The 24,247-nt window shown below is 40.8% G+C and overlaps 1 protein-coding gene and 1 pseudogene across 2 annotated transcripts in view; both read right to left on the bottom strand.

Moving 5' to 3' along the window:
• ZSWIM5 (zinc finger SWIM-type containing 5) overlaps positions 1–24,247 on the bottom strand; it is a 205,288-nt gene that overhangs the window by 16,233 nt on the left and 164,808 nt on the right. For both annotated transcript variants that reach the window (XM_060206007.1, XM_060206008.1), the window contains exons 9-11: positions 23,619–23,879; positions 23,277–23,412; positions 22,055–22,212 (exon numbers count right to left, since the gene is read on the bottom strand). In XM_060206007.1, the coding sequence (XP_060061990.1) occupies positions 22,055–22,212; positions 23,277–23,412; positions 23,619–23,879 (555 nt within the window). The remainder of the gene's footprint in view (positions 1–22,054; positions 22,213–23,276; positions 23,413–23,618; positions 23,880–24,247) is intronic.
• LOC132542588 (ubiquitin carboxyl-terminal hydrolase 47-like) lies at positions 11,404–15,905 on the bottom strand (annotated as a pseudogene).

Raw genomic sequence — 24,247 nt, 5'->3', positions numbered from 1 at the left:
CTTCTGTAATTGCTTCTCTGCTGAACATCAGCATTGGCAGGTTGATCATACTCCCAGCCTGTTTCTATCTTCCCCTAGTGGGGCAGGGATTTGGGGAGGCAGGGCTCCAAGGCACATGGTGGGGTCCTCTGCCCAAGGAAGTTGAGTTGGCATCATGATATCATCTGGATCCTGGTGGCTGAAAATGAGTTAAGATATAAAGCAGAACAAAGTGCTGACTAATCATGAACCTAAAGGCAAGACTATTGCAGATGAAGATTTGGGGTCTCCGTTTTGGAAAAAGCTAGTAGGTCTGTTTTAGGTATATTCCAGGGGGCCCATGACTTTAGGTTCATGATTAGTTAAAGATTTATTTATATACTTTTTCCATATTTGGGAACTATCTCTGCCTTGATCTAGCTTTCTAGTCCTTTTTCCAACTCTGACACCATCTCTCCAGACAATACCTTTGGCCCACCTGCATGTTAGCTGTCAGGCTAAGGCAAAAACTAGTAAAGACATGGGAAGTGTGCAGAATTGTACCCCTTTTATCCTATGGTCTTGTATTTCCATTTTATAAATAAAAATAAAAAAAAAAAAAAACAAAGACTGTCCATACAGTCTTCCAGAGTGGCTGTACCAGTTTGGATTCCCACCAACAATATAGCAGAGTTCCCTTATCTCTACAGTCTCTCCAACACCTACCATTTCCTGGTTTGTACGCCATTCTCTCAGGTGTGAGATGGTATCTCAGTGTAATACTTGAGTTTTGGTATTGGTTCATTTCATCTAATTTGATTATCTAAGATATCAAAACTGTGAGCATATAGTTTGTTTTTACACTATTCCTCTTATTATCATTTTAATATCCATGGGATAAGAAATGATGGACCTTCTTTCATATATGATATTAGTAGCTTATATGTTTTCTTTTTTGTTTTCCCCTAATTAACTTGGCTACAGGAGTATCAAATTTATGGGTCTTTTCAAATAACCAGTTTTTGCTTTTTTTAATATTTAATTTTATTTATTTTCCTTTTGTTGCTCTTGCTGTTTTTTTTAATTGTTGTTGTAACTATTATTGTTGTTGTTATTGATGTCAGCATTGTTAGATAGGAGAGAAATGGAGAGAGGAAGTGAAGACAGAGAGGGGGAGACAAAGATAGACACCTGCAGACCTGCTTCACCACCTTTGAAGTGACTCCCCTGCAGGTGGGGAGCCTGGAGCTCGAACCAGGATACTTATGCTAGTTCTTGTGCTTTGCACCACGTGAGTTTTTGCTTTTAATGTCCTTTCTCTATTGCTTTATTATTTCTTTAAAAATGTATTTGTTGTGGTATGGGAGATGGTGCAGTGGATAAAGTTCTGTATACTCAAGCTTGAGGTCCCAAGTTTGATCTCTGGCAGCACATATACCAGAGTGATATCTTCCCGTTTCTCTCATAAATAAATAAATAAAATGTAAAAAAAAATTCCTTAAAATGTATTTGTCTATTTAATTATATAAATAGAGTAAGAAAGACCAGAGTACCAATTTAGTCATATGTCATACTGGGATCAGACCTGGAGTATCAGATTATATACACTGAACCACATCCCAGAATGTTTTTTTTAATTTTATTTATTTACTAGAAAGAGACAGAAAGAAACTGAGAAGGCAGGGGAGCTAGAGAGGGTGACAGAAAGACACCTGCAGCATTGCTTTGCCTCTTGTGAAGCTTTCCCCCTGCAGGTGGGGACCAGGGGCTTGAACCCAGGTCCTCGCACGCTGTAATGTGAGTGTAGTTGTGCCACCACCTGGCCCCCAGAACTTTTTCTATTTTCAACTTTTTCTTTTTAAAAATATTTTTATTGGATAGAGACAGAGATAAATTGAGAGGGGAGGGGGAAGAGGCAAAGAGACAGAGACACCTGCAGCCTTGCTTCACCACTTGTGAAGCTTTCCCCCTGCAGGTGGGGACTAGAGGCTTGAACCTGGGTCTTTGTGAACTGTAATGTGTGCAATTACCCAGGTGTACCACCACATGGCTCTCCTATTCTCAATTTATTTTTTATTTTATTTATTTTCCCTTTTGTTGCCCTTGTTTTTATTGTTGTTGTAGTTGTTTTTTAAATTTGTTTTCCCTTTTGTTGCCCTTGTTGTGTTTTTGTTGTTGTTGTAGTTATTATTGTTGTTGTTATTGATGTCGTCATTATTGGATAGGACAGAGAGAAATGGAGAGAGGAGGTGAAGACAGAGGGGGAAAGAAAGAGAGACACCCGCAGACCTGCTTCATTGCCTGTGAAGTGACTCCTCTGCAGGTGGGGAACCTGGGGCCGGTCCCTGCGCTTTGTGCCATGTGCGCTTAACCCGCTGTGCTACCACCCGACTCCCCTATTCTCAATTTCTTTAAAAATTATTGATTAAATTATAATAGAGATAGAGACAAATAGGGAGGGGGAAAGAGAGACAACTACAGCCTGTTCCACCACTTGCAAAGCTCCTCCCATAGGTGGGAATCAGGGGCTTGAACTTGAGGCCCTGCATATAGGTAACCTGTGTACTTTACCAGCTGTGCCAACCCTGGTCTCTCATCATCAATTTCTGTTGATTCTTATTTCTTTTCTTCTCCTATCTTTACATTTTATATTATTATTTTTTTAACCAGAGCACTGTTCAGCTCTGGCTTATGGTGGTGGTGGAGGACTTAACTGGAGACCTCTGGTACCTTAGGTTTCAAAAATTTTTTTCATAACCATTATGCTATTGTCCCCTCCTTGCTATATTTAAGTTTACATTGTTTTTCATTAGCTTTCTAAGATGGAAGCTTAGATTATTTATTTTATAACCGTAACTTTATTGAGATATAATTAATGTGTCTAAGGTGTACACTCAATGTGATTTGATGTATGCATTATAAATTATTATTATATTAACACAGCCAGTACATCACATAGGTAATTCTTTTTGGGATGTATATGATGAGGAAGTTTAAGATATAGTCTCTTTATGTACAAGGAAGTGGGTTCAAGTCCCCAGTTCTTTTACCTGCAGGGGGGACAGTTCATGAACAGTGAAGCAGTGTTGCAGGCTATCTGTCTCCCTTTCTATTTAGACTTTCCCTCTCAATTTCTCTGTCTCTTTCCAAATAAATAAATAAATAAAACATCTTAAAAGGATGATAAACTTGGATATATATTTGTTATTCTACCTGACAGTGAATGAGGAGATTGGTACAATGAGAGTAAGTGCTTTACTGAGATGAGCCTATAGACACACAATGAACACTTTCAACAGGCTCAAATATTTGTCATTTATGACTAAGTCATTGCCACTAATATCTTCTCCTTTATTTTTCCCTTTATTATTCTCTTCCATTCAATATTTATGAATATGCTGCATCATTTTTCATTTCCCTCAAGTATAGATGCTCTCTATATAGGTTCACTTGTATTATGAACTTACTTGGCAAAATTCTCCCAAGAATAAACAAAATTTTTACTAAAGAAAAAATAGATCTAGTTTCTTAGCAAATAAGTATGCTTATTTGCATACTTATTAGTTTATTAACAGCAGCCACCACCACACTACAAATGAGATTCTAAATGTATATATATACTAATTGCCGTCAAGATTTTCATGGGTGCTCTGTACTGGCACTATGAATCCACTGCTCCCAGTGACCATTTTTTTCTTTTCTTTTAATTTTTTAAAAATATTTATTTATTTCCTTTTGTTTCCCTTGTTGTTGTTTTTTTTAAATTTATTTCTTTATTGGGGAATTAATGTTTTACATTCAACAGTATCCCTTGTTTTTTATTGAAAAAAAAATAAATAAAGGCTTCCTAGAAAGCCATTATTTCTCCGTTATATCTGAATGATATATTTTTTTCCTTTATTGGGGGATTAATGTTTTACATTCGAAAGTAAATACAATAGTCTATAAGAACTCCATCTTAAAAAATTTTATTAGTGATTTAATATTGATTTACAAAATTACATGCCAACAGGGGTATAAATCCTTTTTTTAAACATTTATTTATTTATTCCTTTTTGCTGTCCTTGTTGTTTTATTGTTGTAGTTATTATTGTTGTTATTGATGTTGTCATTGTTGGATAGGACAGAGAGAAATGGAGAGAGGAGGGGAAGACAGAGAGGGGGAGAGAAAGAGAGACATCTGCAGACCTGCTTCACCACCTGTGAAGTGACTCCCCTGCAGGTGAGGAGCTGGGTGCTCGAACCAGGATCTTTACGCCAGTCCTTAACGCTTGGCGCTTAACCCACTGCACTATCGCCTGACTCCCACCTTTTTTTTTAAGTAGGGGAGAGAGGAAGAGGGTGAGAGAGAAACACCACAGTACTCAACCAGGTATACCAGTGCCTAGCCCCTTCTCTTTTCTTTCTTTTGGTGGGGGGAGAGGGGATATAGCACTGCTATATCATCCTTAAAGGAACCCTGTTGGTGAGTTCTGGGGTCCCTAACCTTGGTCTTCATGCACGGTAACTTGTATGCTCTGAGTGAGCCAGGTCCCTAAATCTTGGCTATTGTAAATAATACTGTGAAGCAATTAACACTGGTGTGCAGACACCTTTTTAAAAAAAGTGATTTCGTTTCCTTTGGATATATACTCAGAAGTACAATTACTTCACTATATATGGTAGTTCTTGTGTGTGTTTTGTGTGTATTTGCAACTAGGGTTATTGCAAGGGGACTGTGTGTTTAAGATTGCACTACTTCTCTCACTTTTTTTTAGAGGGTGAGAGATAAGAGAGTGAGAGAGACTGAGAGAGGAGAGACACCACAGCACAGCTCCACTGTTCATGAAGTTTCACTTTGGCAGGTGCTCCCATGCAGTGGCCCCAGGTGTAGACCCAAGTCCTACGGCTTGGTGAAGTGTGTGCTCTACTGGATAAGCTATGTCCTGGCCCCCTGTATTTCTTTTTATACCATGGTTAATGCTGGGGTCAGTGCCTGCATGGTTCTACCCATGTTGGCAACTGACGCTTCCCCCGTAGGTGGGTACTTGTGCATGGTAATATGTGTGGCTCTATGGTGTGTGCCACCACCCAGCCTTTAATTTTTGAAAAACCTCCATGCTTTTTCTTCCAAAGTGGCTGTACCAATTACATTCCCACCAGGAGGACCAATTTACACCAGCAGGACACAACAGCTTCTATTCCTTTACATCTTTTCCAGCATTTATTATCTAATCTTTTTGATAATAATAATTTTTTAATGATTTTTAATCTTTCATCTTTTCCAAAAATGCCATGTTTCCTCCTAAGTACTGCTCTCACTGAATCAAATTTATTTTATTTTTTAACTTAATTTTATTTTATAGGAAAGAGAGAAATTTAGAGGGAAGAGGATGATAGGGAAGGAGACAGACAGAGAGACACGTGCAGATCTGCTTCACCACTTGTGAAGTTTCCCTTTGCAAGTGGGGACTGGGGGCTTGAACCCATGTCCTTGTGCACTTAACCAAGTGCACTACCATCAGTCCCCTAAAAGTTCTTTGATCTATGCATTTGAAGTGTGTTGCTTAAGCTACATATTTTGCAACTTTCCAGTTATCTTTCTTCTTAGTATGATCTTTATTCTATTTTTTAAATTTTTATTTATAAAAAGGAAACACTGACAAAAAACATAGGATAAGAGGGGTACAACTCCACACACAATTCCCACCACCAGAACTCCATATCCCATCCCTTCCCCTGATAGCTTCCCTACTTTTTATCCGTCTGGGAGTATGGACCCAAGGTCATTATGGGATGCAGAAGGTAGAAGGTCTGGCTTCTGTAATTGCTTCCCCGCTTTATTTTATTTATTACGGTCCAGAATGTAACTTATTTTGATGACTGTTCTACGTGATCTTGAGAAGACTGTGAATTGTGTTGTTGTTTGATGAAATGTTCCCTAAATGTTAATTAGATGTAGTTAACTGGTAAGGCTGTTCAGTTTGCCATGCACAAGTATATCCTCCCTCCCCCCTTCATTTCTTTATCTGGTATCACTGAGTCCATTCTCTGTATATTAGCAGATAGATTAGTTTATGGGTAGTGGTGCACAAGTATATTCATACTGACTTTTCTGTCTGCTGGATCTGTCAACTTGATAAAGGTATGCTAATAAGTATTAGTAGCTTTGCCCATTTTTCCTTGCAGCTCTAGCCTCACACTTTGATGCTCTGATAGATGCATGCATATTAAGAACTATTATGTCTTCTTGGATAATTGATGCCTTTATTATGATATAATGTCCTTTTTATCCCTGATAATTTCCCATCTTCTGAAGTCTGTTTCGTCTGAAATTAATACATGTACTGCAGCTTTCTATTGATTTGTGTTAGCATGGTATAGGGCTTTTTTTTTTTTAAATCTCTTTATTGGGGAATTAATGTTTTACATTCGACAGCAAATACAATAGTTTGTACATGCATAACATTTCCCAGTTTTCCATATAACAATACAACCCCCCCCCAGGTCCTCTGTCATCCTTTTTGGACCTGTATTCACCCACCCACCCACCCACCCCCAGTGTCTTTTACATTGTGCAATAATACGCCAACTCCAGTTCAGGTTCTACTTGTGTTTTCTCTTCTGATCTTGTTTTTCAACTTCTGCCTGAGAGTGACTTTTTCTTAATATCTGATTATACTATTGTTGAAATTAGACTGAGGCTAATAAATGTTTTAAAGATAGATGAAACCAACTGGCTAAACCAGTACGCATGCTTTACTAGGATATATGTTCCAGATTCTTCCTGCTTTCAGTGCAGAAGACCCTGGCAGTTATGAAAGTGAAGGCTAAAGTACCAATAGCATCTTTTAAAAAATTTTATTTTATTTTATTTTTTTATTTGATAGAGATGGAAAGAAACTGAGAAGGGAGTGGGAAGTTGAGAGGGAGAGAGAGACACCTGCAGCACTGTTTTACCACTCATGAAGCTTGCCCCTGCAGATGGAGGCCAGGGACTTGAACCTAGGTCCTTGTGCACTGCAATGTGGGTGCTTAACCAGGTGCACCACCACCTGGCCCCTATTTATTTTTTAATATTTATTTATTTATTTTCTTTTGTTGTCCTTGCTGTTTTAGTGTTGTTGTAGTTATTATTATTGCTGTTATTGATGTTGCTGTTGGATAGAACAGAGAGAAATGGAGAGAGGAGAGGAAGTCAGAGAGGGGGAGAGAAAGAGAGACACCTGCAGACCTGCTTCACCGCCTGTGAAGCGACTCCCCTGCAGGTGGGGAGCTGGGGGCTCGAACAGGGATTCTTATGCAGTCCTTGCACTTTGTACCACCTGCACTTAACCCGCTGTGCTACTGTCTGACTCCGTATTTATTTTTTAATGTTTTGTCCTTTTAACAAAATTTATCTTCCCTTTTGTTGCCCTTGTTTTCATTGTTGTTATAGTTATTTTTGTTGTTGTTATTGATGTCGTCTTTGTTAGGACAGAGAGAAATGGAGAGGAGGGGAAGACAGAGAGGGGGAGAGAAAGACAGATACCTGCAGACCTGCCTTGCCACTCACTTGTGAAGCGACTCCCCTGCAGGTAGGGAGCCAGGGGCTCGAACCGGGATCCTTACACTGGTCCTTGCACTTCGCATCATGTGTGCTTAACCCGTTGTGCTACCGACTGACTCATTTATTTTATTTTTAAACTTTATTTTATTTGATAGGACAGAAAGAAATTTAGAGGAAAGATGGAAATGGGGAGGGAGAGTGACAAAGAGACAGCTGTAGACCTGCTTCACCACTTGTGAAGCTTTCCTCCTGCAGGTAGGGACCAGGGGCTTGAACCTGTATACTGAGTCCTTGCATACTGTAATGTGTGCACTTAACCAGGCATGCCACCACTGGGCCCCCCAATGACATCTTTTATATGTGTGTGTTTAAGTCTGTTTTGTAAACTCTGACATGTTTTCATTTGTTTTAATTTTAAAAGATTTATTTATTAGTAAGAGAAGGAGAGGAGGAGGAGGAGGAGGAGAGAGAGAGAACCAGAACATCACTCTGGCACATAAATGCTGGGAATCAAGTTTGAGACCTCATGCTTTAGAGTCCAATGCTTTATCCACAGAGCTACCTCCTAGGGAGCTGGCAGACAATTTGCTTGTTTTAATTGCTCTTTACTGGTTCATTTATTAATATAATTGTGGTAAAAAGAATTGGCTATTGTAATTATTTTATAATGTTATATAAATATCACTATTTTTAAAAATATATATTTTTTATTGCCACCAGGGTTACTGCTGGGGCTTAGGGCTGGCACTATGAATTCACTGCTCCTAGCAGTGCAGTGAATTCTCCTCTTTTTTTTTTCTTTTCTATTTTATTTGGTAGGACAGAGAGAAATTGAGAGGGGATTGGGAGAAAAGAGGGAGAGAAAAAGACCCCTGTAGACCTGCTTCACTGCTCGTGAGGCTTCCCCTCTGCTGGTGGGGAGCAGGGGTTTGAATACAGATCCTTGCACATAATAATCCTTGCCCACTGTTGGGCCCCATCACCACCTATTTATAAAGATTTTTCACTACCTCAAACAAAAGCTCTGCATCCACTAGACAATAACTCACTATCAATTCCTCCCTCAGACTCTGGTGACCTCTAATTCTCTGTATATTAATTTGCTTATTCTAGGCATACCATGCAAGTGAAACAATATATTATTTTCTTGTTTGTTTATTTATTTATCTTTACCAGAAAACTGTTCAGCTCTGGTTTTTGTAGTGTGGGCAATTGAACCTATGACTGCTAAACTTAGGTTTCTGGTGGCTCTGGTAATTGAACCTGAGATCTTTGGTGCCTCAGGCATGGAAGTTTTTCTACAAATCACTATGATATCCCCCATTGCTTTCTTTTATTTGAATTGTTTCATTTAGCATTCATTCTTCATATAGCATGCTTCCAAACATCACTTATTTTTATGACTTAATAATACTCTATAGTTTGTATATATCCATTAAAATCCATTCATGGCTGTTTCCAACAGTTGACTACTGTGAATAATATTGCAGTTAACATTGGGATATAAGTATCTGAGTTTGTTTTAAAATTATTTGGGGTAGGGAGTCGGGCTGTAGCGCAGCAGGTTAAGCGCAGGTGGTGCAAAGCACAAGGACCGGCATAAGGATCCCGGTTCGAGCCCCGGCTCCCCACCTGCAGGGGAGTCGCTTCACAGGCGGTGAAGCAGGTCTGCAGGTGTCTATCTTTCTCTCCTCCTCTCTGTCTTCCCCTCCTCTCTCCATTTCTCTCTGTCCTATCCAACAACGACAACAACAATAATAACTACAACAATAAAAACAACAAGGGCAACAAAGGGAATAAATAAAATAAATATTTAAAAAAAAATTATTTGGGGTATATACTTAGGAATAGAACTTCTAGGTCACATATGATACTTCTATTAAAAATTTCCATAAACCCTCAAACTATACCCATAAGTAGTTTCTTCAATTAAGTAAGCAGCCCTAGTCTCTTTTTTTCCACTGATAAATACGTGGTATTCATGGTCAGTTAACTGCTCATACATTTTCCCTATATTGTCTAATGAGATTATTTTCCCCTTAGTTACATTTCTTAAAATTTTTTATTTATTATTATCTTTATTGGATAGAGACAGCCAGAAATCAAGAGGGAAGGGAGTGATAGAGAAGGAGAGAGACCGAGATACACCTGCAGTCCTGCTTCACCACTCGTAAAGCTTTTCCCCTGCAGGTGGGGACCGGGGCTTGAACCTGGGTCCTTGTTCATTGTAATGCATGCGCTCAACCAGGTGTGCCACCACCCAGCCCCCTAGTTACATTTCATCATTATGATCACTACTAGTCAGCCACCTAATTATTTGTGTCAACAACATTTTAGTAATTTTTCTGCTTTCCAAGTAATGTACAGTAAGTATATAGCTTATGATATTCAGTATTTTAAAATATCTGTCTGGTCCAATCACTGCTTCTGTAGCCTTAGTAAACATAGAAATCATCTGGAAAGCTTGTTAAAATATGGCTTCTTGGGGAATAGCCAAGAGAATCTGATTCAGTAGGTCTGAGACCTTGCATCCCTACAAGCTTTCAGGTGATGTTAATACTGTTTGTCTCTGACCATACTTTGAACACCATTGCTAGAACTCAGACTTCTAACCAATGTGATTTTAGTGCAAATAATGAGATTATATACATTATCATTAGTGACACAAAATCCTTCAAAGGCTCAGATTCAAATGTTATTGTAAGCCAAAGCCTCTGTCAAATGTTTATCTATCATCCCAAGTACCAGAAACTGTGTATGCTATCCTGGCCCTTGCACTCAACTAGGTGCTCTGCTACCTGGCTCCGAGAAAGTATAATGGGCCCATGTGCATTAGAACATATGTGCTGAACCAGGTGTGTCACCAGCCGGCCCCTTGTTTTTTCTTTTGCTTCTTCAAATTTTTTTAGTGAATATTCTATACACACCTTAAATGTTCAGTCCTTCCTGGTACGTTTTAGCTTGGTTCTAACCAATAAGTGTGGAGTCCATACTGCTTCAATGTTGAATCCACTCAGTCATGTCAACATTTTTAGTTCCTGCCCTCTGAAAAATTCTGTTATTCATTACTTCTGTTCACCACTGTCCCTATGTATTTTATTTTTCAAGTCATAGATGGTATTAATTCCATCACTTTATTTATTAGTATGTTTCACAGATATACCTGCTTGTGCTTCTGCATTAGCTCTTAGTGTCTACTGATGATGACAGGTGTTTTATTTTTTAATTTAATTAATTAATTTACTTGATAGATATAAGCAGAAATTGAGAGGGAGACAGGGAAAGAGACAGAGAGGGACACCTGCAGCACTGTCTCACTACTTGCAAAGCTCTCCTCCAGCAAGTGGAGATCAGAGCCTGAACTTGGGTCACTGTAATATGTGCATTCAACCAGGTGAGCCACTGCCCGGGCCCCAGGTGTTTCCTTTTCTTCCTTTCTCCTTGCACATGGTAAAGTGTGTATTTTACTAGAGCCATCTCCTGGTCCAATCTGCTAAAACTTTCATTAAGAGTTCTGGCACTTATTTACTTATTTATTTATTTTTTGGCCTTTGCACAGCTTTTATTATTAAGCTATGTGCATCCTGTTTGAGGCTAGTTTTACTACCTGCTATGTGCACATTTGTCCATAATAAAAGAAATTTACTCATTTCCCTTCCTCCTTTTCTAGTAGGTTTTGCTATGTTTTTATTTTTTTGCACATCCCTTTTCACTTTACAGTACATTTGACTATAGTGCACAACATGATTCCAAGCAAAACAGTGGCCTACTGGGCACTGAGCTTCTGATTGGTGTAGGGTAGTCCAATCAGAGCTGGTGTCACCCACTTACCCTTAACCATGTCTGGACATAATGGCACTAATACAGTAGCAGTGAACTGTCTAATGAAAACCAAATCCTCCAGGGACAATGTTAAACTAGCAGAGCCAGTCTTGAGTCAGATCTTTATTTGGTGCCCCATTCAGGTATATTTTTAGTGTTTTCTCTTTCCGAGGTGAGTACGTGACACGATGTCCCGTCTTATGAAGTCGACTGCTTTCTTTTTTCATCAGTTCATTTCTTTGCTCGTCTGTCAACTCCATTAATTCTTCTGTCTTATCCCTATAAAATATGACTGCACCATCATCACAGATATAAAGAGGCCAGACATTCAGGGTAGAAACTTTAGGGTTCCAGTCCAGATCCTGATGAATATCAAGGACAGAAATATCACAGGGAAAAGTTCCTTTATTCTTGGCAAATTCAATATCTTCCAAAGGAATACCACTGATTTCACAAAGCTTCTTCTGCAGCTCATCAACACTGCTACTTTCCGATACAACTTCTTGGAAGGGATCCAATTTCATCCAACATCTTGACAAAACTGCAAGCTGTGACATGGATTTCATCTTCTCCATCCCACCAAGAACTTCAAGGAAAACCTCCCAGTTGCTGGAAATATTAATATCTTATTCATAAATATGATAATCCAGAAAGACAATACCAGTATTCTTCCATGTTTTTTTCCTTAGAGGAAACCTGGCAATGCTGAGCTCTAACCCACACTGCTCCCTGAGCGAAGGAATTAACTCCTCTTTTGACTGCCGTACAGTCATTCCTTTAGCAAACACGGCATCCAATAGAAACTTGCAGGGCTCTTGCTCATTGACTAGGAGCTGGTACACTTTAACTCTGTATTCTCCTTTTTAAAGTGCTCTTCCCAGTCTAATTGTAATCTTATTATCATCTGAAAATGATGAAAGTGTTTCATTCAGTTGGACGTTCTCAAACTCTTGATTGCTGGCATATACTCGAAAGACCTTGAAGTGAGAGGACAAGACTCCAACAAAGGGTTCTAAGTGTTGTTTGAAAAGCAGCCAGAGTAATTCTTTTATCAACATGCACCATCAAACATTTGCGTCCTTCCCCAGAACCTTCATCTGCAGCATAGGGTTCTGCTCTGAAATACACGTACTGCATTTCTCCCTGACTCTTGCCACTCTCATCATATTCGCTGTCAGTTCCAGAGTCTTCTTCTGCTGTATCCCATGTCCCTTTTATTCCTTAGTTCTTCTACTACTAATGATGCTATGAGAATCAAGTCCATTAGCTAGCGGGAGAGCATTATCATCATTATATAAAGTATCACTGCTATGACTAGAGCTAAGAATATCGCTGTCCACTGAACTTGTACTCCTGTCATTATTCACATCTGAATCTGAGTGTTCCTCAAACTGAAAATTCTTCAGATAAGAAGTCTGAATATGTTGTTCAAATTCTTGGTTATCTACCGATGCTGAAGAGCCCCTCTAATTGAGAGGTGATTCAATGTTTTCAAAATCACCTGTCTCGGTATTCTTGCTGCTGTCTCCATTATCTCCATCCTGCTGTTGCTGGAGTGAAAAGCTCATGAGTTTTTCAGTGCTTTCTTCTAGAATTGTTTCTACAGACTTTAGGCTCCCAACGGGACCTTTGATCTGTTCACAGTCATCATTCACGTTCCCAGAATCACCCCCAGATTTCTGGTATGCTGTCCTTTTGGAGTAAGATCCTGGGGACTGTTCTGGTAACAAAACAATCAATCTGACTGTGTTTGCATGCTGGTCCAGGAGTTTCCATAAATGAGTCTGTGAAGGCCCCTGGTAATCCAGTCTCAGAACTTTCAACAAATACCTTGTTACTTCTAAAAAAAACCCTTCAGCTGGGAGTCAAGCGGTAGCACAGCGGGTTAAGTGCACGTGGCGCAAAGCACAAGGACGGGCATACTGATCCCAGTTTGAGGCCCCGGCTCCCCACCTGCCGGGGAGTCACTTCACAGGCAGTGAAGCAGGTCTACAGGTGTCTGTCTTTCTCTCCCCTTCTCTGTCTTCCCCTCCTCTCTCCATTTCTTTCTGTCCTATCCAACAATGACGACATCAATAACAACAACAATAATGACTACAACAACAATAAAAAGACAAGGGCAACAAAAGGGACAATAAAAAAAAAAAACTTCAGCTTTCAAGGTTTTGCTAGGCACAGTGAGTAGATGTAAATCATTGTAGCAGCATTCCAGCACTCTTCTCATGTGTCAGCAGGTAAGTGGACAGCCTTTGAGATAAGTTGTTTGAACTTTGTAACTGTTTGATTTAAGTAAGCACCAACAGTGACAGGAGCAGCTACAGGTTCTGCCTTTAGATCAGCAATGTGTACTTTCTTCTTTTTTTAAAAAAAAATCTTTATTTATTGGATAAGGACAGCCAGTAATCAAGAGGGAAGGGGGTGATAGAGAGGGAGAGAGACAGAGAAACACCTGCAGCACTGCTTCACCACTTGCAAAGCTTTCCCCCTGCAGGAGGGGACTGGGGCTCGAACCTGCGTCCTTGCACATTGTAATACATGCACTCAACCAGGTGTGCCACCACCCGGCCCCCAATGTGTACTTTCACCATCACTTCTCTAGGTTTGTAAGATTGGAAAACTTGATCAGGTTTTCTTGTCTCCAAAAGCAGATCAAACATGTATGTTGACTTGACTCTACCTAGCAAAAGTTCCATGGGAGTATCTTCTCCTTCATATGAGCATTCCAGATAATCAAGAAACTCATCATATTTAACAAGGTGACAGCAATCCTCTTGGGTATTACCTCTTCTAAATCCATCATCTTATAAGCCATTTCTACTGCTTCCTTTAATGTCTTATCTTTATGAACTTCTGATTTGTTTTCCATCATTTCTTGTTTCACAGGAAGCAAACAGAATAATTTTATTGGCATTTCTTGATGGATCCTTCAGTCTATATATTAGCATATATGCATTTGTGGAGCTTGCATGTATTATGTTCAATTTCTCATTGTCTTTTTTCTTGTTCTTCCAATTCTCTCTCTTCCTGCACCAAGTTTTTAATATGTTCTGGATATTCATCTACTTCTAGAAATTACTGCAAAAGTACTGAGTAGTATTCTCTGCTTCCTGAAGATCCACCATGTGTTTTCTTAATGTCCTCTTGTGTTATCCTGTTGACATGCTGATCACTGAAGCTGTACTACTGTTCATCACTGAATGACTTTAAACAAGCATAATAATGACCACCAGCAGCATTCCCTGAATGAACCATGATGGAGAAGAGCTCATAGATCAGAGAATTCTTTTCAAGTCCAGGCTTCAAAATCTTTTCAGTCTCACTGTTGTTTTCAAGACAAATTCCTTCATCAACACCATCGTCATTGGAGAAGTCACTGCTCATCTGATCACTATGACAACTACCTTCGTTTTCTGCTCCACTATGAGTACAACTTTCAGTCTGTGGAGATTTCTCATCTTCAACATCAATAAATGTACTCATATCTAGCTCCTCAGTAAATGTCATCTAATCATTCAGTTTAATCCTGTGCATTGTTGTATAATCAAAATCAAACCTTTTCAATTGTAAGGTCAGAAGATAAGGGAAATGCAAAAACCGAAGACCCTTTCGTGTATCACACTTCTTACAATGCTCACAAAAATACTGATTTGGGCCATCCAAGATCTCTGGCTGAATAAATGCATGCAATGCTTTTTCCACACTAGCAAATGCTTGGCTGGACCCATACAGTCAGAATATCAAGGTACGTGTCAATTCTCCAGCCCTCATAACCACATTCCAGACATCTTACGTAGTACTTCAGCTTGCCTTGGTATAGCTTATTTATAAGATCAGCCTGCTCTGTTTGTCCCCATTTCTGTTCCAAAGCATCAAACATGACTGCAAAGTTCTTGTACATCATGCTGCTGCCAAGCCTCACTACTATCCCATCCAAAGCTCCTTGTACATCACTGGTTTCAATTGCTCTTTTTGCTGGTTTGTAACAAAACAAAAAGCCTTTGAAGTTGATAGATACTTGTCACTGGGTCTTCTTCAGATTCTTCGAATTCCCACTTATATAATGCATTTCTAAATTCAGGAGTCATAAAAAAAGAGTTTGCAAAAGGCTATTAAAATAGCAAGTCATTGCTTGATTTACTAATCCCACGTATCCAGTTTCTGAGTTATTCAGAATAGATGAGTATGAGTAGCTTTGGCTGACATAATCACTGGTCGAGCCCACAGAACCTTCTCTTAGAAGTGGACCTATAAATCTGTCTTGAACATTGTCCTCTCCAGCACTGGAGTCCTCCAGCAGTATTTGAGGCTGTTCACCATCTTTATCTGTCAAATGCAAAAAGTTCTTTCCTGGTTCAAAATTAGCATCAAGAAGAGACTTGTCACTGGTGTGATCCAGGGGAGCCATACCAGCAGTGTTGATTCCATTTTCCCACACCAAGTCAAAGGTGCCATCTATTTAGCCTACTTTGTTGGCAACATCTTCAAAGAGTTTTTTGAGTGGAGAAGAAGCTGGTAAATTCAAAGTGATCCGTTCACTCACTGCCTTTGAATTAGTAGTATCTTGTATTATACATATGACTCTAGGTTCGTCAGCAGCATTTTCTATAGGAGATTGGACGGTGGCACAATGAAGTGGTTGAGTGCAAATGTTAACCCACTCAAGGACCCAGGTTCAAGTCCCTGGTCCCCATGTGCGGGGTTGGGGGGGAGCTTCATGAGTGGCGAAGCAATACTTTGGGTTTCTTTTTCTCCTTATCTAACTCCCTTTCTCAATTTCTTTCTCTTTCAGGACCAACTGGTTCTAGCAGGGCACCATCATGCTGTGCCGCCCTGCCTTGAAGGGTGTGTGGGGGGTGGGCTGGAGGAGAGTGGCGGCGGCTCACTCCCCGGTCCAGCCTGAGTGGACTTCAGCATGCAGACACCGAGCCACCAGCCCCGTCTTGGTTGCCGGCCCATTGCGTTTTTTTTTTTTTTTTTATTGTTGTAGTCATTATTGTTGTTGTTATTGATGCCTTCGTTGTTGGATAGGACAGAGAGAAATGGAGAGAGGAGGGGGAGACAGGGAGAGAGAAAGATAGACACCTGCAGACCTGCTTCACTGCTTGTGAAGCGACTCCCCTGCAGGTGGGGAGCCGGGGGCTTGAACCGAGACCCTTATGCCGGTCCTTGTGCTTTGCGCCACCTGCGCTTAACCGCTGCGCTACAGCCCGACTCCCTGTTTTTTTTTTTTTAAAGCAGAGCACTGATCAGCTTTGTTTTATGGTGATGCTGGGGGGGCTGAACCTGGGACTATGAGCCTCAGGCATGAGAGTCTCTTAGCATAATCATTATGCTATTTACTCTCACCCACTGATAATACTTTTATGGGGCTGGGCAGTGACACACTGAGATAAGTGTATATGCCACCAGGGTTATCCCTGGGGGTCCAGTGCCTGCACAAGGACTCCACTGTTCCTGGTGGTAGTTTTTTTCTTTTTCTTATAGAGACAGAGATAAATAGGGAGAGAGAGACAGAGAGAGAGAGATCTGCATCACTGCTTGTGAAGCTTCCTGCAAGTGCGAATAGGGAGTTGGAATCTAGGTTCTTGTGTATGGTAATATGTGTGCTCAACCAGATGTGCCAGGTCTGACCCTTCCAATCTAATTCTTATATCAGGTAGAATTTGCCAGTGAAGTCAACTAGGCCTGAGTTTTACTTTGCAAAGAGCTTTTGAAGCAAATATTTCATGTTGGTATGCTTCTAAAACCCCTTCTGTTTCATTGGTTTAATCCCCCCTGCTTAACACTGTATTCTATTTACATAACTACTGTTAACAAAGCAATGCCCTGCCTGTAGGGCATTGGTTTAATCCCCACTGGTTTATGTCTTTTTGCTCCACCTCCTTTCATAGTACACCGATTTGCACCAGTCACTTTTCGCTCCACCCTCTCTACATCACATCCTGTTTACACCCTACTTGGCAAGTATATATATAAGGACAGGATTGTGATTATAGTTTAGTTTAGTTTAGCTTGGCTTAGATTGAGCAGTGTTCCACATGAATAGATACTGCGTACAGCTCAGCCATGAGTCCCTGGTGGTCTGTCTCCCACCCGCGAAGCTAGCCCGGCATAATGGCACCCAAACAGGGACCAGCACCGATGTGGGACCTAACCCGCCCATCCCCCAGATAAGTAAACTTGGCTACCCATCTGCCATGGGTTGCCTTTCTACTTATGAAGAGGTTTGCCAAAGCATCTACTGTTTCATAATGAGACAGTTTCTTTGTCTCTGGAACATTTTGCTCTGGGCCACTTTGGTTTCCTGACCAGGAACTTTGGTTTCTTATGACCGTGATCATAGAGCTTGGAAGATGCACGGAGATTTCTCCTTGGACTTTCTGGATTCCTTCTCCCATGTTTCCCGAGGAGAAGGACTACATTTTACTCCAGGCCACAATTTGGTTCTTTATGACCGTGATCGTAGAACTTAGGATATGCATGAAGATTTCCCCTGGGACTTTCTGGACTTGTTCTCGCATGTTTCCCGCTGAGAAGGACTACTCTAACTTGAAGAGCATTCTCCAGTACCCTGGCAGTCCCCAAGAATGGAAACATGTGGTAAGTTCTACTCTCCTGATTGGATTCTTTCTTCGATGGGAAGACACTTTTAAAAATAGATGCCTGCAGCAATCCAGAAGGAACTGTCAGAAGCATCCTAAATGGAATTTTGAGGAGCTTTTTGGACTAGGATGCCCTCCGGGGACTCATGATGCTACATAGTAAGATCTGGATAATCTGGTTAAAGAAGCAAAAACTGCCTATCGCTTTTCTCTCGTCCCCACCCCACCTCGTTGTTCTCTCTGAATAGCTCAAGTTTGCTGTCTGCTTTCAGTTGCATTTCATAAGAGAGTGATTTGAATGACTGAATTTTTGTATGACATTGACTTAAAAAAATGCTGGATGCAGCCATGATTTCTAGAGACATCCAGAAACAATCCAAAAAATTGTTTTTTCCTCCTTTGATTTTTTTTTTTTATGTCTTGGTATAAATCTGAAAACTGTATGAGTTATGGGGGGGGGCAGATAGTGCAATGATTATGTTAATGATTCTCATGCTTGAGGCTTCTAACCATGGTTCTTCTGTTTACCTTTCCACATTTTATTGAGTTTAAACTGTTTAAACAACCTTGAAATCATACTAGAAAGGACTTCCAATTATAATGGAGTTATCAATTATAGTAAACTTTTAATCTGCTACAAGTTTTGTTTGACAAGTAAATGAATTACAGTTGTCAAGTCTTCACATGAAAAAGCATCTGCTCAAATGAAAACCCTGGAAATCCATCTTGGACCCCTGACCTTTGACATCACCCACAATAACAGCCATCCCCCCCAAACCCATGATGTGACCTGACACGACCTGAAGAAACAGATTCACAGACTCCAAAGCTCACTCTCTATAGAAAAGCGAAATTCCGGTGGCTGACCTTCCCCATCGATGCAGATGTGCAGTGTTTCATCCCCTGGCATTTCTTCTGTGGTCATCTGCTTTCGACTGACACTTCCATCGGACTTACTGGTCCACCTCTTGGACACTTTATACAACTTTACAGCAGCTTCCCTTTATGCTGCTGGGTTTCTCAAAGACTAACTGCACCCAGCTGTCTTGGGACTCTATAGGCAACACTCCTTGCCTGCAGGCCCTGTCCCTAGTGGCAGGAAACCTCCCTTCCTTACTAGGTCCTGCTCCCAGAGGCAGGAAACGCCCCCAGAGGCAAGAGATGCCCACAGAGGCAGGAAACGCCCTTTGAGGCAATAGATGCCCCGAGAGGCAAGAAATGCCCTTTCACCTGCTAAGCACTGCCCTTTGAGGCAGGAAACACCCCCCTCAGGCCTCCCCTTGGCATCACACTGGTTCTTGCTGCTCTCTTATTTTGTTCCTCCATGTCTTGTGCCAGTTCTTTTGAAAATGCCTGTACGATATAGGTTTCTGTTCACCCCATACTCCTGATACTATGGCCATTAAATAAAAAGGAAGGGGGGATTGTTGGTATGCTTCTAAAACCCCTTCTGTTTCACTAGTTTAATCCCCCCTGCTTAACACTATTCTATTTACATAACCACTGTTAACAAAGCAATGCCCTGCCTGCAGGGCATTGGTTTAATCCCCACTGGCTCATGATGTCTTTTTGCTTCACCTCCTTTCATAGTACACCCTGATTTGCACCAGTCACTTTTTGCTCCACCCTCTCTACATCACATCCTGTTTACACCCTACTTGGCAAGTATATATAAGGACAGGATTGTGATTATAGTTTAGTTTAGCTTGGCTTAGATTGAGCAGTGTTCCACATGAATAAAGAGATATTGTGTACAGCTCAGCCATGAGTCCCTGGTGGTCTATCTCCCGCCCGCAAAGCTAGCCCGGCATTTCATTTCTTTGAAACATCTTTTTTTGGTGATAAACATACATAAATGTTAGCATATTAATCAGGTATGCCACTGCATGGCCCCCTTGCTTAGGTTTTGCATTTTCTAATTGATCATTTAAAAAAATATTTATTCGTTTTCCCTTTCTGTTGCCCTTGTTTTACTGTTGTAGTTATTGTTGTTGATGTCATCATTGTTGGATAGGACAGAGAGAAATGGAGAGAAGAGGAGACAGAGAGGGGAAAGAAAGATAGACACCTGCAGATCTACTTCACTGCTTGTGAAGCGGCTCCCCTGCAGGTGGGGAGCCAGGGGCTCCAACCAGGATCCTTATGTCGGTCCTTGCGCTTTGTACCACCTGCGCTTAACCTGCTGCGATACTGCCCAATTCCCATATTTTAAAATATTTACTTATTTATTCTCTTTTGTTGCCCTTGTTGTTTTATTGTTGTAGTTATTGTTGTTTTTAGATAGGACAGAGAGAAATGGAGAGAGGAGGGGAAGACGGGGGGGGGGGGAGAGAAAGACAGACACCTGCAGACCTGCTTTACCATCTGTGAAGCGACTCACCTGCAGGTGGGGAGCGGGGGGCTCAAACCAGGATCCTTACTCCTTTTAAATATTTTTTAATTAAAAGTAACTTTATGGGGAGTCGGGCGGTAGCACAGCGGTTAAGTGCAGGTGGCGCAAAGCACAATGACCGGCGAGAGGATCCCGGTTCAAACCCCCGGCTCCCCACCTGCAGGGGAGTCGGTTCACAAGCGGTGAAGCAGGTCTGCAGGTGTCTATCTTTCTCTTCCCTCTCTATCTCCCCCTCCTCTCTCCATTTCTCTCTGTCTTATCCTACAATGAAGACATCAATAACAACAACAATAATAACTACAACAATAAAACAAGGGCAAAAACAAGGGAAAATGAATAAATAAATATTTAAAAAAAGGAAAAAAAAGTAACTTTATGGGGGTTACCTGGTAGAACATACACATTACAGTGCACAATGACCCAGATTCAAGTCCCCAGCCCCCACCTGAAAAGGGAAAGCCTCACAAGTGGTAAAATGGTGCTGTAGGTATTGCTCCCTTTTTCCCTATCTCTCTGTATCTCTCTCTTACTCTTGTTTACACTCTCTCCCTCTATCACCCCCTTCGCCCTGAATTTCTCTCCATTTCTATCCATAATAAATAAGTAAATAAAATATTTTAAAAGTAACTTTATGCTGTATCTTCTTATTGACTCCAAAATACATGTTTAATGTATAAGAGATAAAAGATACAGTGAAATCACATAAAAATTATCAATTAGGGAGTTGGGCAGCGGTTAAGTGCAGGTGGTGCAAAGCACAAGGACTGGCATAAGGATCCCAGTTCGGGCCTTCAAATTCCACTTCAAGCCCAGATCCTTATGCTGGCACTTGCGCTTTGCCCCACGTGTGCTTAAGCCGCTGTGCTACTGCCTGACTCCTCCTTTCTTTCTTTTTTATGATTAAACCTGTATAGCTAACAGGAAGTACATGGATTTAAATGCCTAAGAGTTACTATTGGCCTATTTTTAGATGAGAGGGCCCTATAAAAATCCCAGACTCATACATCTGTATAGAAATTTGCAGCCTCATCTTAATCAATGGCTTTAGGAGACTCAATGGTCATTGACAATCATACCTATTAGTATAGATTTGTAATCTGAAGTTTATAAAGGTGAAGTGACTTCATCTTTTAGAAGGTTAGACTTAGAAGTTACCTTGAGATAGTTTCTTTCTATGTGTTGGTATGCTTCTAGTTCTGCTTCTGGGATATAGTTCTGCTTCTGTTACATTGCTTGACATTGTGGTCTATTTACATGGTCTTTTCTGTTACATTGGTTTGGTCTCACTCTCCCACCTCTCCCCCGCCTCCAGGAGATTTGGTTTAGCCCTTGCTAGTTTCGTGCTTCTCCCTTCTCCCAGCCCCTATCCTACATACTGTACTCCTGAGTTCCTGCCGCAGCTGCTGGAGGAGAAGGATGGAGGACAGAATTTGTGGAGATTAGATTAGTTTTTGAATCATTGCTCCTGAATAAAGAAATACAGCTTCTCTGCTCAGCTGTGTGTCCTCGAGTCTCTGTCTACCGCCGCGAAGCTAGCCTGGCCTACTGGCGCCTCAAAATCTAACAACATCTATGTATGCAGGGAACTACAATTATTAACTAACTGGCTTGGATACTAATAGCAACAATCAAAAAGTGCTAAGTGGTGGAAGGAGAAAGTGCTTCTCTTCTTCAGGAGATTGTAGACCAAGACAGGCCAGGCCTGGGCAGGCACAGTGGGGGTACTGGAACCTAAGGTCTATCTATACTCACCTTTGGCAGCGGTCAGCATGGTGGAGGCCAATTCACACTGCTGTGATTCCAAGTGTCCAAGTGTGAACCAACGAGGATAACGGCTGGGTACCACAGATACGATATGGTGAGGATGGGAAGTATCACCTGCAGAAGTTGAGTTTTCTAGAACAGGTAACCTAGAAGACCCAGGGAGAGGCATTAGCTACCATATAGAACCTTGTAATTCAGAGACTTTTTTTCCCCTCCAGAAGCTTATTTTTTTCTTGGGCAGGAACTGAGCAGGAAAACTTTGAAGGTCTTAAAAGCTAGGGTTAAGTACTTGTGGAACTCAAGATAAATGGTCCTTATTGGAAAATGAAATAGAATGCAGTTCTTTTCTGGCTAAGTTGAGTTCTCTCAGCCTCATGTTCTGAAATTCTGTATGCTCTGTTAATATATATATATATATATATATATATATATATATATATACACATATATATGTATATATATATGTAATTTATTTCCCCTTTTGTTGTCTTTGTTTTTTATTGTTGTTGTAGTTATTACTGTTGTTATTGATGTCGTCATTGTTAGATAGGACAGAGAGAAATGGAGAGAGGAGGGGAAGACAGTGAGGGGGAGAGAAAGATAGACACCTGCAGACCTGCTTCACCATCTGTGAAGCGACTCACCATGCAGGTGGGGAGCCAGGGGCTGGAACCATGATCCTTACACCAGTCCTTGTGCTTTGCACCAAGTACGCTTAACTTCTCTGTTATTTTCTAAGGTCTAAAGGTCAACCTTGAACCAAAGATTTTATACAGAAACACAATGCCCATAGCTCAGTGTTTTTGAGTCTTGGTAGACACAGATATACTTCTATTGCCCCAAGATGCATCTGATGACCTGTGCATCTGGTGTTGAGTCTGGGAACCATGACAGTTGAGCTATAGAAGAGCTCAAATCTCTTTTCAGGTTCCTACCTTGACTTTAGGTGTTTCATATCTATAAAAAACTCAGGGTTTTTGTCCTCAGACAATCCCTACATAGAGCAGAGCTAAGGAGCCAAATGTGTTACCAGCAAGGCATCCCATTATGAGTCCTAGATCGTAAGAAACTGTCTGAACTGTTTTAGGGCAAGCTTGGTCACAGGATTAAGTAGAACAGACACACAGAGAAAAAGACAACAAGATAAGCATAAAAAGAATACCATAAACTTATGACTTGGTGAAAGCCACTGAGCTAGAGGATTACCTACCTCATGGCACGTAAGGCTAATTTATAGGACAGGTCTGGATCATGAGGAAGAAGAGCCGAGAATAAATACTTGGCAAAGGTATGCATGGGAACACTCTCTCGATGAATGACTTCTCCCAGACCACTAAAGGGGCCTCCTGAAGGAAGAAGATTAAGTCAGCAAGTTATTTATGCTTCTATTTACCAGTATGAACTTGAATCCTAGGCTTTCACATATCTTTGCTAATTATGGGATCATTCACTGCACTTTTAATACCAAAAATATCTTTATACCTATGTTCTAATTGAGGAAAATCCAGTCATCAGTCAAAGACACTGTGACAACAGCCTCATCTCTACTTACCTTCCAATAGTAAGATGCACTGTTTCTTCAGAGTTTGCACTAGCTCATTGTCCAGCTGCAGTTCCTGGAGTCGACTCAGAAGCTGTTCTTCATTACGACACACCTTATCCTGTGCATAGAGCCCTTCAGGCATCACCCTCTGTTGACCCATCCCCATCAGAGCAACTTCTAGGGCCAATGACAGGTAAGACTCATTGATGTTTGGACAGTCTGCAGCCACAGGTACATGCTGATACACAGGAGGTCTGCTTTCATTTATATCTAAGAGCAATACAAGGTACCACATTCCTTAAATCAGTCCCTGTGGATTCTTTCCCACTCTCCCTCCCACTTTGGAATACAACTGTTACAGTTCACATATACTAGAATAATGCTTTGATTCTCTTTCCCTGGTGTTGATTTTTTTTTTTAAATTTATTAATGAGAATGGGAGTGAGAGATAACCAGAACATCACTTTAGCATATGTTGTGCCAGCAATCAAAGTCAGGACTTTATGCTTGAGGGTCTAATGCTTTATCCACTGTACCACCTCCCAGGCCCTTGAAATATTATCATAATTTTGCCACCAGGGTTATCACTGGGGCTCTGTGCCTGTAACCAATCATTCCACTGTTCCAGTGGCTTAAAA

Source organism: Erinaceus europaeus, chromosome 13, assembly GCF_950295315.1.
Source record: "Erinaceus europaeus chromosome 13, mEriEur2.1, whole genome shotgun sequence".
NCBI classification, from domain to species: Eukaryota; Metazoa; Chordata; class Mammalia; order Eulipotyphla; family Erinaceidae; genus Erinaceus; species Erinaceus europaeus.
This window is presented reverse-complemented; position numbering and strand designations above follow the sequence as displayed.